The sequence below is a fragment of the Sceloporus undulatus genome, chromosome 10 (assembly GCF_019175285.1).
Source record: "Sceloporus undulatus isolate JIND9_A2432 ecotype Alabama chromosome 10, SceUnd_v1.1, whole genome shotgun sequence".
Lineage (NCBI taxonomy): Eukaryota > Metazoa > Chordata > Lepidosauria > Squamata > Phrynosomatidae > Sceloporus > Sceloporus undulatus.
Genome location: NC_056531.1, coordinates 12,053,939 through 12,069,168, shown reverse-complemented (window position 1 = coordinate 12,069,168; position 15,230 = coordinate 12,053,939). Strand labels below are relative to the sequence as shown.

The window sequence follows — 15,230 nt, the reverse complement described above, 5'->3', positions numbered from 1 at the left end:
TAAATGAATGAAGGTAGAGCAGCATCAGCACATATAGAATAGTAACTGTCTGTATAAGGAACAGGGCCATAAAGAGAATGCAATGAAATATACTGGAAGAGGTCATGGTTGCAACCTCGAATGGCAATACTCCATTTTGTAACATCTCAGTGCAGACTCTACTTGTAGAAAGTAGGTTCCATTCAGCCTGTCTAACCCAGGATTTCCCACACCTGTGACCCTTCAGATGTTGGATTACAATTTCAATCAGATCCAGCCAGAATCACAACTACCTTTAGCAAGGAATTTCACAACCCTCTTTGGCTTAGGAGAACAATGGGAAAGGTGTGGCCCTCCATTTGTTGCCAGATTGCAACTCCCATCAATTCTACCCACTAGAACCAATGCTGAGGGATTGTAGGAGCTGCAATCTGGTAACATCTGCAGGGTGTTCCTGTTGTCAGCCATGGAGCTCCAGATTGGCCAGCTGCACATGCATATCCTAACTTAGTGCATGTGCAAGTAGCACTTGGAGTTTAAACTTTCTAAATTGTTTGAGCAGCTAGGCAGGGTATATAGAAATAGCAAGATCCTGCAAAAGGAATCCAAGTCTAAAAGAAAGCAATGTGAGGCTACCAGACAGCACCTGCCCCCATGGATGTGTTTGGTATACCTGCATTCTGGTCTTCACAACGTCCAGAGGGGTGTTTCCAAAAACACTGGCTGCTCCAGCAATAGCCCCAAATACGCCAGTCACGAGGGGGTTTATGGCTTTGTTTGGATTATCCCCTGCAAAAACAGGAAGCCAGGCAAACAATGAAACAGAAAGCAGGGGGTTAGAAGCTACCAACCTTTAAAAACAGGAATGTGTCTCACTTTAAAATAGCCTTCAATGACCTGCCATCCATCCAGATAGCTTGAACTACAATGCTCATCCTGAGTCAAAACACTCTGAAATTAGAATTCAACCTTCTTATTTAGAATAAAATCTTTAATAGTGGGGTACTGTTACTGTTTTTAGTGTAGAGAGTTTCAAAAACAAAAGTGATTTAAAAATAAAAGAAAGTAAAATAAAAATAGAGGACTCACTCGATGTACGTCATTGGGACAAAAGGTCAGATCCTCACTACTCCTTGCAATGCAGCTGGTGAAGAGGAAACTACTGGGTGAACAGCACCCCTCAGTGGTTTTACTGCAGTTCTTAAAAGGACTCTTATTGCACCTTAAATATATGGCTGCTTTTGGTGTGTCCTTTTGTCATTAAATAACAGGGGAGGGGGCAGAAAGGAACTGTAGTGCACAGAGGAGAGCAGGCTTACTTTGCCAGAGTCACAACAAAATCATTGTTTTAAAAGTGGTACTCGCTGCAGGAGGGAAGTTGGGTTTGTGTACCATTCTGGGTTGGAAAAGGTAAAACCAAATAGTTTCATGTGTGCAGTGTTTAAAAACTTAGTGTCCCTTCCACAGAAAGCCCTTTCAGTTAATGGAGTTAAGGCTCTGCCATCGTTCTGTGCCAATGCCAAAGAAGGTGGGGTTGTGGTGGGAAAGGATGGCATAAATTGGAATTATCAAAATGTGTGCTCCGCATACCTTTGTACCAGTTCCTGAGAGCTGTCATGACGAAAAAGCGAATGGCCTGGTTCGATCCCTGTTTTAGGACAGTTGCTGTTAAGCCCTGGTAAGTTCCCCTGAAGCCTACAACCAAAGGGAAGCAATTGAAAAGAAGGAAAGATATTAATACCAGTAAAACCAAGTGCTCAAACACAAGACCTCTATCCTTTTTTTACGGGGTTCAAATTTTTGCCTTTTACAAACATTTCTCTCTCTCTCTCTCTCTCTCTCTCTCACACACACACACACACACACAATCAATCTATGTGTGACTTTTGGTGACATAAAAAGAAACCCAGAAATGTACTGTTTCATGCAGTTAAAAAAAGAAAAGAAATTTCTTTACTCTGGATTCCTTCTGGCTGAATTCCAAATGGAAATGTCTCAGCCAAAGAAGTGGTCCAGTGGGAAACATGCTGTACTTTTCAAAAGCCAGCTCACAAGCGCCTTTGAGTGAATCAAGTTTCTTGCGATGGCTGAATTCCAAAGGCAAGGTGCCACAACAAAGAAAGTGCTGCATCCTAACACCACTCACCTTGCTTCGGGAGTAAAGGGAATCATAGCAAGGCCCTGGAGGACAGTAGCTGGTTAATGAGAGAGTGGGGTGTGTGCTTCTAGCTGCCTAGGTCCAAAGCTATTTGGGGCAGAAACAGCACTTTGAACTGCGCTCAGAAGCAGCATGGCTGCTTGAAAACTGGTGAAAACTGCAACATCTGGCTCTACTTAATAAACGTGCTATTGTATTTTGCACTTCACTGTCACCTTCAAACAGTCCTTAAAAGGCAGCCCCATGCACAGCATGTTACAGTAGTCAAATTAAGTTGTTAGCAGTGTGTAGATAAGTTCCTGCTGGCTCTCTTTGTCTAGGAGTGGATGCAGATGGCACAGCTATCTAGCTTAGCAAGACCTATGCTAGCAAAAGCATGAGATAAGCTTCACTTGCCCAGAATGCCCTATTATGACATCTGGTAGGAGAGTTAACACACTGGTTTCAAAGAAACACGTCAAAGACTATCTAAATTCCCATGCACTCCCCTACGATATATGTTCAACCGAGCTTGGAAAGGTTCCTTTATAGACCACATCTATACTGCCTGGGAGATTCTAAGCAACTGTTTCAAACTGATACTCAAACATACACACACAACAGCCTTCAGAAGAACCCAAACAGTGAGATGTTAAAAGAGCTGCTGTGATTATTGAAAGTTCCCTCATTCAGGATTGAAGAACAGTGGCCTCTTCTGAAACTGTTAAAGCAGAAAGAGACTTTGAAGGTCATTTTGTCTAATTCCATTCAGTTCAGTGTCTACAGTACATGATCTTGCAACTACAGCATCCATAATAGATGGAAATCCACTTTCTGCCCCTTACTTTCCATTAAGGACAGCCCTACAGCATCTGAGCTAGTCTGTTCCACTGTCCAACAGCTCCTGCCATTAGGGAGTTTCTCTTAAAATTAAGTCCCAAACTGTTACTTTGTTCTTTCCTCAATTCTAATCCTATCCTCTGCAGTAACAGGGAACATCTGATCCACTCAGGTTGATGGAGCATGTAGGCATATGCCAAAACATGTCTTTGCAATGAGAAAGGACAACAATCTCTCACTGCTACAGATCTCACCTTGTTCCCGAACAATCTCTCGCACGCCATGGAAAAAACCTCGATACTTTGGCTTTGGAGAACACTGATCATGGATAAATTTCACCTGTGGAAGAAGAACAGTGGGAAATGGATTAACAGCAGTAAATTGATTCATAAGGCAGAGAGATTACATTCTCATTCTAACTCAGGAAAGGCTTGTCGCTCATGAAGTAAAGCATCAACTTTGAACTTTAGATACAGCAGAGACAGCGAAGCAATTCTAGAGTACTTGTAGCCTCTAATTTTCCACTCTTCATGACCATCTCTTTATATTTCTCAGTAATCTCTTACTTTGGTGGTTACAATAGGCACAAATAACACTTATAATTGAAGGTATATATCATACACCTCACTTAACACAGCCTTTGAAATAATTCTTATTCGACTTTTCCCCCCGCCCCCCAGATAAGATAAGATAAAATACAGTTAAATCACACAGAAGTTCAACATTAAAATGGAATTATCCTATCAGTAACATTAAAAACAATGCAACTGCAATACAATGCCACTGCCCAGATTTATACCTTTACTGTTTCCATAGGGCACACAACAACCACAGCTTCAGCCACACCAGCTCCCAAGCCAGCAAGAAGACCACGTGTGCTATCCAGCTTCCCTTCTGCATCCCTCATGTGGTTGCTGAGGAATTCAAACATGCCAAACCTAGAAGGGAAGAAAGGCAGCCCATGAAAGAAAGGAATCCAATAATTTGGCCAAAAGGAAAACAAATGCTATATACAACACTGCCAGACCTTGGAAAGTTACTATAAAAAGTAATTCATTGTTGTCATTGTTCTGATGCTCAAGAAAATAATTATATCACCATTATAGTTGCATTTTTAAAGTAACTCTTTCTGTTTCTCAACAATAAAATTGGAGCTTTTAACATAATCTGAATATTTTGATTAGACTGTCAAGACTTGGACAAGGAAAATCTGGACATCTTGAGCTAGCTGTTCTCTATCACAGCCTAACCTACCTCACAGGGTTGTTCTAGGGATAAATGGGAGGGAGGGGGGGATATAGAAAGCTATTTATACTTTCCTGAGCTCCTCAGAGGAAAAGGCAGCATATTAGATAGAACTACAAGGAAAGAAAGCTGAGGCACTTGAGCATGAAAGTGGGAGAAATTAGTTTTAAATGTTTATGCGTGTACTTTCCGCATTGATGCAGACAAACCAGGCTTTAAAACATGACATTTTCCTTGCCCTAAGATGCCCTAGTTACTCTTGGATCTTGTCTCACCTCCATTCTCTTGCCACCATCACAGCCATTCAGTAGAAAAGCCCTTGGGGGTAGGGAAAGAGCAAGAGGGGAACCATTTGCTGTTCCGCCTCAGGCAGCAAAATGTCTTCAGCCAACCCTTGTGACTGTGTCCTCATCAGAGATGTTGGAGCTTTATTGTTTTTGTTCCACCACCAAACCCCTCCAAATGCCACCTTAAGAACTGGCATTGTATCACTTTAATTTGCCCACCTTTTCTCTCCTTCTGCAGATAAACTCTTTTTGCTCAAGCTAAAAATTATACGTTTTGCACACCTTCGATCCCATTTCATGGCTCATTTGGGCTTAAACTAGACCTGTGCCAACAGAAGAGAAAGCGAAGAGCAGTGAACACCTTCTCTCATGCTGAAGGCAACAGCTACTCACCAACAGCTATTGTTGTTGCTGCTGTTGTGTGCCTTCAAGTTGTTCATCTTCAGAGATGAACTAGCAGGCTGACTCAATGGTAGGCTATATGCAACTAGCGATTTATTTGATATCACTGGTTAGTTTTTGTTTTGTATTAAATGTATATATGATGTTAGTTATTGTCCGCACTTGGTCACGTTCCTCTTCTTTTACATTGCAGGTATTTTCTCACTAATTCAACTACTGTGTTGTCCATCTGCAACAGCTCTGCTTGTGAAATGTTTGCCCTTGTGAGATGAATAGGGGAAGTTTACACATCTTTGGGGATAAATGTTTCTTCTTAGAGTTGTTTTTTTGTATGTTTTCACTGTAATCTGAAGAAGACCTCGAAGCAAAATGGATGTTATCTGGAACATATTGTCATGAATGTTGTTACAAGTTATCTATACTGTCTCATGTTCTTTTGATTATTGCTGCTTGCCATAAACATTGTTGTTTGTTGATATTCTTGTTATTCTGACTTTGATATTACTTTGCAGTCATCATTTGAATACCGATTTCTTGGTCCAGCTGTATCTCTTTATATAGATAATACTGTATGTTATAATTGATTAAAAATGAAACCAACAGCACATCTCCCGGCTGGAAATCACTGGAGATAGACAGATAAATAGATAAATAAAGACTGAAGTAACTGACAAACAGAACTTAAAAATACATGTCAAAAGCTTGGCTTTATCTCTGACAACTAAAGGATGCAGAAGCTGGACCGTTTTGCTCTCGATATTATTTTTATATACATACAATACCCTTTGTTTTTCACTTTTGGGAACTCTAGAACCAGTGTTGTGTAGTAGTTTGAGTGTTGGACTATGACTCTGGAGACCAGGTTTCAAATCTCTGTTCAGCCATGGAAACCCACTGGGTGTCCTTGGGCAAGTCACACTCTCTCAGCCTCAGAGGAAAGCAAAGGCCAACCCCCTCTGAAAAAATCTTGCCAAAAAACAGGTTCACTTTAGGGGTGCTATAAGTCAGAAATTACTTGAAGGCACACAACAACAAGTGCCTTTTTATTCAGAGGAGGTTTGCCATTGTTTTTCTCTTAGATTCAGAGAGTAACTCAATTAAGACCAAACAGTAAGTTTCCAGGTGTGAGTGGAGATTTGAACCCTGGTCTCCTGTTGAGCTAAACCATTACATCACCTTGGCTTCTGGAATTAACCCAACAATGTGTTAAAACAATTTAAAACTTACTGTTAAACTAATAATAACATCAACAATAATCAACTTGCTAAGGAGAGAAACCCACCTGGCGAAGGAGAGAAGTGACAGCAGCTGTCTCCACCTGGGCTCTGTTTGATCCCTCACGTGCCCTTCTGTTCTGACTAATCCCCTGGCAGCTTATTCTGAGCTTTAATAATTATTTCATTATTATTTGGTTATGTAATGAGCCATCTCCATTCATCCCAAGCTTTTGGCTGTCCTGAGTGCAGCAGAGCTAAAGTGAGATTTTTTAAAAAGTGCTCACCTAACAGCAGCCTTCGGTATGGAGCCATATACCAACGAACTGAGACCTCGATACAGGCCTTTGATGCCATGGTCTCGGACCGTCACCTTCACACAGTCCGCTGAGGGAGAGAAAGACAATGTCATCACGGGGTAGAATATCATTCTTACCAATACTATTGAATAGATATTTTAAAAAATAACCTCCCAATCTACACTACTACAGTCAAAGACTCTGTCTGCTGGGGTCAAATAAAATGTCCTCCTCTTGTCCTCTCAACCAGGGAGCCTGGATGATGCATCGACTAGCTTTGACAAGAGTCGAACAAGAGAAAACATCTTCTCCCACTTAATCCATCTATCATTTTAAAAGAAAACAACAATTGCTTAGGCACTCCTTTGAACAGACGTCTCAAGTCTAAATATAGCCATTTAATGTCCATCTTCCCAGAGAACATGTCTCCCCAGCCATCTATCTCCATCTCTCTTGCCCTTTTCACTATCTCTTCAATTAGATTCTGCTTTCCACAAGGCTGAGACACTCAGCAGAGCCTCAATCAAACTTGGCTGGACCACAGTTAAGGAATGGTAAGGCCTTGCAACAAAATGTTGAAACGTGGAGTAATCCTATTCAGCATTTCATCTGCTGAGTGCAGCACCATCCTCAAGGATACTCCATGTCAGGGGGGGGGGGACATGTCATGGGAAGCACTGATCCCTCTTCGTCCACCTCTTCCCAAACTTTATGTGTAAAATGTACACATATGCATCAAGTTCAATATTGAATTTACTTAAATAAAACTGTTCCATTGTGAACCAAGTTATTACCTTATAGAAATATTAAAAGATGAGTATCCATGAATGTGTGAATGAAAAGATGCACACTATATAAAATATTTTTATTCATATACTACGTCAACAGTGGGGGGTCCAAGACATCTGCGTGTAGATGTAAAGGGGTAAAAATCTGAGTGCCACAGGGTTAGATGAACAGAATAATCTGATTTGCTATAGAGCAGACACTTCATCAGCCGACTGGGTCTCTGCAAGTGGTTAAGCTCAGCCCAAGAGTTTCCATGCAGCCACCTAGGGCTAAAGTGCTGCCTGTACCCACCAGTCTTTTCCGTAATGAAGTGTCTCCCTTGCTAAATCAAAGTGCACAGTATCCTTGGTTACCCTCAGCTTCCCTTCCTTTAGTCCACTGAATTTTTTATTACTTCAGAGAGAGGCAGGCAACAAGAGGGGGGAGAAGACAGCAGAGTGAACAGCAGCCATGTGCCAGAATGACATGAGGATGTGCCACATCAGAGGACCATTCCATCTGAGCAAGGTTCCAATGTGGGCGCATTGTTTCTGACTCTGGGTTAACCCTGCAAGGTGAGTGCCATGGAGCCTAATGCCAAACAGCTATGGAAAAGCTGCAGCAAGTCACAATCCAGCCCGTTCCAGTCTGTTTGGAATTCTGCCACCCTCTTTACTGATTCTGCTGGGGAACCGTCTCAGAGATGAATCATCAGCCACCGTCTACCGTGCGCAAGGTCCCTTTTTCTTGATATCAAGAAGATGCCACTGGCCTGCTGCATTATGCAGAAAAAGTCCAAACTTGAAGCTCCTGGGAAGGGACAGGCATCAGGCTCAACAAAAGAACTGCAAACAAGACACTACCAGGATATAGTGACTTGAAAGGGTATTTCAAAAGAGAGCAACTTTATGTGCAGTGCCAGTTTGGGCAGCTCTTGGGCTTTCTCTTCTTCAATGAAGTGTAAAGACAGGGTGTGTAATCCTAAGGTGTTGGACAGGACTTATAAAATCCAGGTTCTACTCTCTGTTGAGACATGAAACTCACTGGTAGACCCTGGGCTAGTCACTCTCAGCCTGACCTACCTTACAGGGTGGTTGGGAGGATAAAGTGCAGAGGAGGAGAGTAATACACACCGCACTGACTTGAAAAAGGAGGCTATAAATGCAACTGCTATAAACATATGAAGAGCCATTCTGGATCAGGTTAAAGGCCTATTCAGTCTAATATTCTGTTTGCACAGTGGTCAACCAGATGCCTATGGGAAGGATGCAAAGCAGGATACTGCCATCACCTCTCCTTTTTGTGTGGTGTCATTTCCTTTTCAAATGTCATTTTCTGCTCACTTCCTCTCCTGGACCTAAAATGGCCCAGATGGCCAAAAATGTAGCAGAAATGCCCCCCGCACCTCCAGGGCAATATTGGATGCCTGAAACCACAAAAACAGCCCTGGGAAAAGGCTTGCACTTTGCCCAGCCCTCATCTAGAGGGAGTGAGAAAGTTGAGCATAAGTTCCTTTTCTTATAATTGCTCACTTGCTTACAGAGAACAGTTGAAAAGGAAAGCAAAGAGGAAGACAAGGGCCAGGACGCTCCAGGGTTAGTGATCTCTGGCAAGTGCCCACCAATACCAGCTCCTGATGGCATGTTCATAACTCCCATCCACCTGTAAAATACTGTATGACAATTTCTCCTGTTACACCCTCCAAGCAAAAGAGGTTAGTACCACTTTCGGTTTGCTCATGTGAATTTAGAAGGGGGACATAGCAACATCCAGTGGCCTTCAGCCCCATTCAACCACTAAGGTAAGACTTACCAATGCCTTTATAGCGCGGTGGGTTTGCTTTCTCATCCAACTGGAGCTGGGTTTTCACATACTCTGTGGGGAATGTAATGCAGATCTCAATACCACCAGCAATGCCACCTAGAAATTACAAAGAAGATAATAAATGCTTCTTGTTTCTCTTTCGATTTATATTAGAACCACACCAACAGCCTTCCTCTTTACATTTTAGCAAGTGCATATCAACCCCATTGGGAGAAAAAAACTTTTGACACTGCATGGACACAATGATCTTCACTTATACTGGGGCAGGTGTCCAAGGAGAAAGGTCTTGACCTAAGAAGTACAGCCAGAAACTACTGGTGTAGCTGAAAGCCATCAAAATGTAGAAAGAACAGGATTGGGTCAAAAGCAGATCCTCAGACAACATCAGCTAAGACAACCTCATCTTTACATTTTTAAAGGTAAGCATAAAGACTGCAACAGGCCTTAAAAGAAAGATCCAAAGTTGCAACACTTTCCACCCAAATGTCAGTGCCCCAACGTGTCCACACTAGGGATGTAAATCTTTGTAATTTTCCTTTCTGAATACAATAGTGAACAATTTTGCTGTTTTTGTGCCCGCTGTCAGAAACTCTGCAGTCTTTGAGGACTAGCAGCAGTATTCTGCACAAAAAGCAGTGTTTGGGGTAGAAAATGGCATTTCTATGCAGGAAAGCATTTTCTGCACAGCAAACCATGGTGTCTGTGCAGCAGAAAAACCCAGCTGGGTTTTCTCATGTAGAACAGTCCCTAAATGAGAAGATATTTCTCATGAGGGATTCTGTTGATCAAAATGTTTTCAAATATTCTTTCCATCCTCTGCTCTGACTTTGCTGAATGCATCTCAAAAGAAAAGTGGATCTGTCTTGTCTCAGGCCATAGTTTTATCTCTCAGAGAAGTAAATGCATCATGCAATGAGAAGGGAGGGGGGAAGAAGAATCAGCAAATACAGTGCTTGCTTCTTAAGAAATATGAAACTGTGCCAGGGAGAAAAGAAAAAAGATCTTTTCAGAAGAACATTGTGGGGTCAAAAACACAGACCTAAAGGCATCTGAAGCATTTTTCCCCTTCCCTTTCTTTGACACGAGGTAAGAAAGAGAAAAGAATACACACAACACAACACAGACTGCTTCAAGGCAAAAACACCATTCTGGATGCATTAACTGTTGCCTACCTCTGCTTTAGAATCTGCGCCTGCCTTAAGGGAGAATACAAATTCAACACGAGCCTATGGATAGACAGCAACACACACACACATACACACACACACACACAGAGAGAGAAACAGACAGACAGACAGACAGATTCTTCTAGAAAACAAAGATTTCACTGTACTTTGCTACTGTGTGACTACTGTTTTTGGTGCTCTCTTCCTGCTATTGATTTATGCTGCTTATTTCCAAGGATTAGTTTGTCTTTACTGCATTTTCTTTTTAGACCTTGTGGAACATTAATGAGGAAAAGTGCATGCTTCATATAAAATAATGGCGGGGTACAGACCACCCAAAAAGGGTGGTCTGCCTGCATCTTGTTTTGCTGCACAAGGAAGTTGCGGCAGATAAACCGCATGGCTTCCTCGCACAGCAAAAAGAACCTTCCTCCCTATCCCACCCCACCCCACTAAAATATTCAGGGCAAAAATCAGGTTCTTTTTGCGGCACCATTGTGATGCCGCAGTGCGCTAAGCGTCCATTGCGTCAAAATGGTGGCGCCCATCTGCACAGGGCACTGCCATTTTGATGCCCTCGTCATGTGCGGGGGCGTCTGGAAGCGCCACCCCTTGCACATAACAACGGCGCCCCATTGCGCCCATCTGTAGAGTGCCATAGTTATGCAAAAAAGGTTTTTAAAAAATAAATAAAGGTCTAATCTTGTTCTTCTTTTCCTTCCATCTCATGAGATGCTTCTTTTCATCACACCCTGATTTCTAATTCTATTCTTTCCTAACTTGGCCCTCATACTAATTCTGCCAATTTCCTAATCACGCCCCCAACTTGTGTTGTTCACAGCAGTTATAGGTCCTATAGTCACAGGCAATCCCGTTTCTTCTTGGGCAACCAAACACCCATCTAAAGTCTGAATTAACATCCAGTCCCATGCCCATGGCCACTGAGGTGGACCATCAATTCTGTAGGCAGAGCACATGATTCACATGCAAAGGCTGCATGGGTTCACTTCTGCCAACGTTTTCAACACAGTGAGCAAACCTCCCAGTGCCTCCACACTCTAAACCCTCTGAGTCAATGCAGCTCAAATACAGAATTGCTTTGTTCCTATCACAGCCATCCATTCTTCCATTGTTGATGCTTCTGCCCATTTCCATGTTTGAGTGAACAATATTCTTACCACTGTTATCATAGAACTGAGAAGTAGTCCACATTTGCTCTCCAGGTCTATGCCCACCAAAAAAATAAATTCTGGTGTCACCACAAACTGTACTTTTAAACTGTCTTGGACCAACAACTTTTCGCTATAGTTTTCTGTGGGTTTTTTCGGCTGTGTGGCCTCCTTCTGGAAGAATTTATTCCTGACGTTGCCTGCAGACTGGGGATGCCAGCCCCAGTTGCAGGCGAAACGTCAAGAATAAATTCTTCCGGAATGCGGTCGCACAGCCCAAAAAACCCACAGAAAACTGGATGCCAGCTGTAAAAGTCTTCAACTTTTCGCTGTCTTACATGGCCCCCACATATGTAAAGTGTGGTGAAAGAGTGTTTAATTTGCAGCTGATGCTGTTGCAGTGCAAAACGTTGTTCACACTCTTCCAGTTACCACTGGCACAGGCATGTTCCAGAATGACCCCACCTCCAGCAGCCTCTGCATCCAAAGTGGCACAGCTTTGTGGTGTTTTTGTTCCAGCTGGCACACAGGCACATACAGTGGTACCCCGGGATACGAAAGCACCGCGTTACGAAATTTCCGGGATACGAAAAAATTCCATAGGAAAAAACTGTTCCGGGTTATGTTTTTTTTTTTCGGCTCACGAAAAAAAATTTTGGTGCTTTTCGGCGCTTTTTCGCACGAAATCGCGGCTTCCAGCGCTAGCGCCTATGGCTTTTTCGGGTTGCGAAAGATTTCGGGTTACGAAGGGCGCCGCGGAACGAATTAATTTCGTAACCCGGGGTACCACTGTACCCCAAACCTCTCCTGGCACTCAAAATCCGCCTCCACTATCCTCCCTTGTCAACCAGGCAAGTCATCTCTCCCTCCACCATCATTCACACTAGTCGAGCATGACGCAGCAGAAGAGGCACGGGGCTAGTGTCATTGGCTAGCCAGCTATACACCCAGGCAACGCCCAAGCCTGGAAGTTAATACGAAAACAGGCTCCTCATCGGCAAAGCAGCCTCCTGGCCTTACAAACACACACACACAAAACAATCTGGGCGGGCCCAAAAGGGCAAAAGGATTGTGGATATGCTGACAAGTCTATTAAAAGAAGAGAAAGTGCCCCTGTGGGCTTGGATTCTTGCATCAAAGGTAGATGATTTCTGGATGTCACCTTTCCTGGAAAAGGTACACCAGCGGGCGTCTGCTCAACCAGTTGCAAAGGGACAATAATGCCCATCCATTATGGCTAGTAGTGAGGGAAGATGGGAATTGCAGCCCAATAACTGCTGGAGAGCTATATGTTGCTCTAAGGAGTTCAACTCTGTGTTAAAAGGTATACAAACTGTTGCAGGCATGGGGGAAGTAGTTGGGTTACTTGACGCTAACAACAGTTTGGTCACTCTTCACTAAGTGTCCCCATGACCTTTAATACAATTCTAGCTGTGGAGATAAATGGGAATTTTCTATAAGGGATCAACTGACAAAAGAATTTCTCTAGATTGTCCAGTCATTTCGGAAAATGTCAGGATCTTCTCTTATGGGAATTTGTGCCTTTTAAAAGTTACTTCCACTCTCACATCCTATCATCCCCTCAATAGTTTTTTTGCGGGTTTTTCAGGCTCTGTGGCCATGTTCTAGAAGAGTTTATTCCGGACATTTTGCAGGCATCTGTGACTGGCATCTTCAGAGATTCTAATTTTCTAAAATTTTCTGTACTGTCATAGTGCTAAAGTAATAGACAGTGGACCTTTGGTATCGGCTGGCATTTGATTCCAGGATGCCCCGTGGATACCAAAATCCATGGATGCTTAAGTCCTATTATATACAAAGGCATAGTAATATGGTAACTTGTAGATAAAATGGCAAAATCAAAGTTTGCTCTTTGGATTTTTTTTTTTTTTTAAATTTGGGTTGGATATTTTCAAGCTATGGATACATAGGGTTAACTAGAAGTCTACCACTTCAGCACTAACAAAAGGCTAAAAAAGAAACCTTCCACCCAAGAATTGAACTGCATCTGTATTTCCCCACTAGCACAGGCTTTCTATTTTTAGTTTTCTATTTAATTTTGAAAGAGATTTTTGCATAGTCATGGTGCCGAAGCAATATATGGCGAGACAATTTTAGCACTGTAACTCTCAAAAGGAGAAATACTTGTGCAATGAGCAACTCCCAAACTTTACAAACTTTTGAAGGCTTGCTGAAAGCATGGCAGATCACTTTGTGCAGCCTGGTTCCTAACGCAAGTTGGGGGGACTGGTCTCCAAGTTACTTTTTCCAATAGGTATTGCCAGGTGTTTCCAAAGAGGCAAAGCCACAAAACCAGAAACCAACTCACAATCTGTATTGCTGCCACTCACCCTACTCCTGCCATAAATTACAAAATAAGCTCAGGTGGTGTGACCTGTTTTACAAGTTGTGGCAGAAAGGACAAGAAATTACACCAACATGCTTCATAAACTTTCCAAACACTTGATCTCAGGAAGTTATAAAGCAACTAGAATTCAGAGACACATTATCTGAAATATCAGTATGCAAAGGGAACTTGTCGCACCTTCGAGACTAACCATGCACAAGAAATTGTAGCATAAGCTTTCGGAGACTTGCACCTGAGGAAGTAGACCAAGGGCTAGGTTACATGTTTAAAATATGCCTCATTCCTGTCAAACACAACATGATCCAGTCACACATGATCTGCAGGAGTTTGGGTTTTTTGCGGTGGGGTGTGAGAAAACATCTTTAAACGCTGAAGCAAAAAGCTTTGCAGTTTTTACCGGTGTATCTGCAGAAATGTGCATTATCACATGTGCAGCTGTCCATCTTCATATGGCTCCGTCCAGCTCCAGATGGATTTGAATGACTGCGCATTTTCAGTAGAGGGAGGGCAAATAGATGTGAATTTGCACAAGAAAGTGAAGACAATGAGACATCAATGTAAATGTATGAAAATCCACAGCAATTGGCATAGTATGCTTATGTGAACATTAGCCCCAAGTCTACAAAAATGTAAGCTACCATTTCTTTCCTATAGTTAGTCTCAAAGGTGTTACAAGATCCCTTTGCATAAAGCAACTAGTTAGCTTCTGCTTTTTATTTTTATGACAAAAAAGGATTTCAGTCTTTCCCTTCCACAGCCTGCTCCAAACAGATGTACTGGACTTCAACTGCCATTGGCCCCAGCCAGCACTGGAAGCTGCAGTCCAGCGCATTTGGAGGGCATCAAGTTGACAAAAGGCTATTCTAAGTATATCAGATATCCCTGAACACTTAACTTTAGTTAATGATCATGTTACCTGAGAAAACAGGTTTGGGGCACACACCCAGTTGTCAGTGAAAAGTGATGTGGCGCCATTACTCCTCCACATTTTTCTCACACGCCAAAGCCTAGAGCTCTTTAGGAGCCGATGCCATAGAAGATTAACTCTGTACTCAAAACCCTTCCAATACTTAAAAAAGAAAAGTAACTGAACTCCAGACAAAAAGCTGCTGACACAACCGCTACTTTCTCACCAGGAGAAAAGAGAAAGTCGGTACAATTTGGCCCTTGTGCCAGCCATCTGATCCAGAAAATACAAAAGGCCACTCTTTGTGAGGTCTGAAAAGCTGTCCTGGCTGCAGCCAGTTCGGTCTCTTCTCAGCCCACAAGAGTGCAGCTCTTTGTCACACATACATTCAGGATTAGAAGTCAACTATCTTGCGGGTCATTTTGGCCCATTTTGCCAAGAGACAATTGCCCTTGTAAGCAAAGAAGGCATGACAAAGAGGCGGTGATGCTTGTCTTTGGAAGGAGTCGGACATGACAACGGTCTGTTTCTTTCTGTGGCTCACAATATGTCAATGGCACTCCACTGATCCTTCTCACTCCCCTTCTCAAATGTCCATGTTCTATTGGAAGACAGAGCCACTGGA

General features: G+C 42.6%; 1 protein-coding gene across 1 annotated transcript in view; it reads right to left on the bottom strand.

Annotated features, from left to right (window-relative positions):
* Window positions 1–15,230, bottom strand: part of SLC25A1 (solute carrier family 25 member 1) — a 38,966-nt gene that overhangs the window by 7,380 nt on the left and 16,356 nt on the right. The window contains exons 2-7 of the mRNA XM_042441611.1: window positions 8,984–9,091; window positions 6,392–6,491; window positions 3,756–3,894; window positions 3,211–3,295; window positions 1,570–1,674; window positions 653–768 (exon numbers count right to left, since the gene is read on the bottom strand). Coding sequence (XP_042297545.1) covers window positions 653–768; window positions 1,570–1,674; window positions 3,211–3,295; window positions 3,756–3,894; window positions 6,392–6,491; window positions 8,984–9,091 — 653 coding nt within the window. The remainder of the gene's footprint in view (window positions 1–652; window positions 769–1,569; window positions 1,675–3,210; window positions 3,296–3,755; window positions 3,895–6,391; window positions 6,492–8,983; window positions 9,092–15,230) is intronic.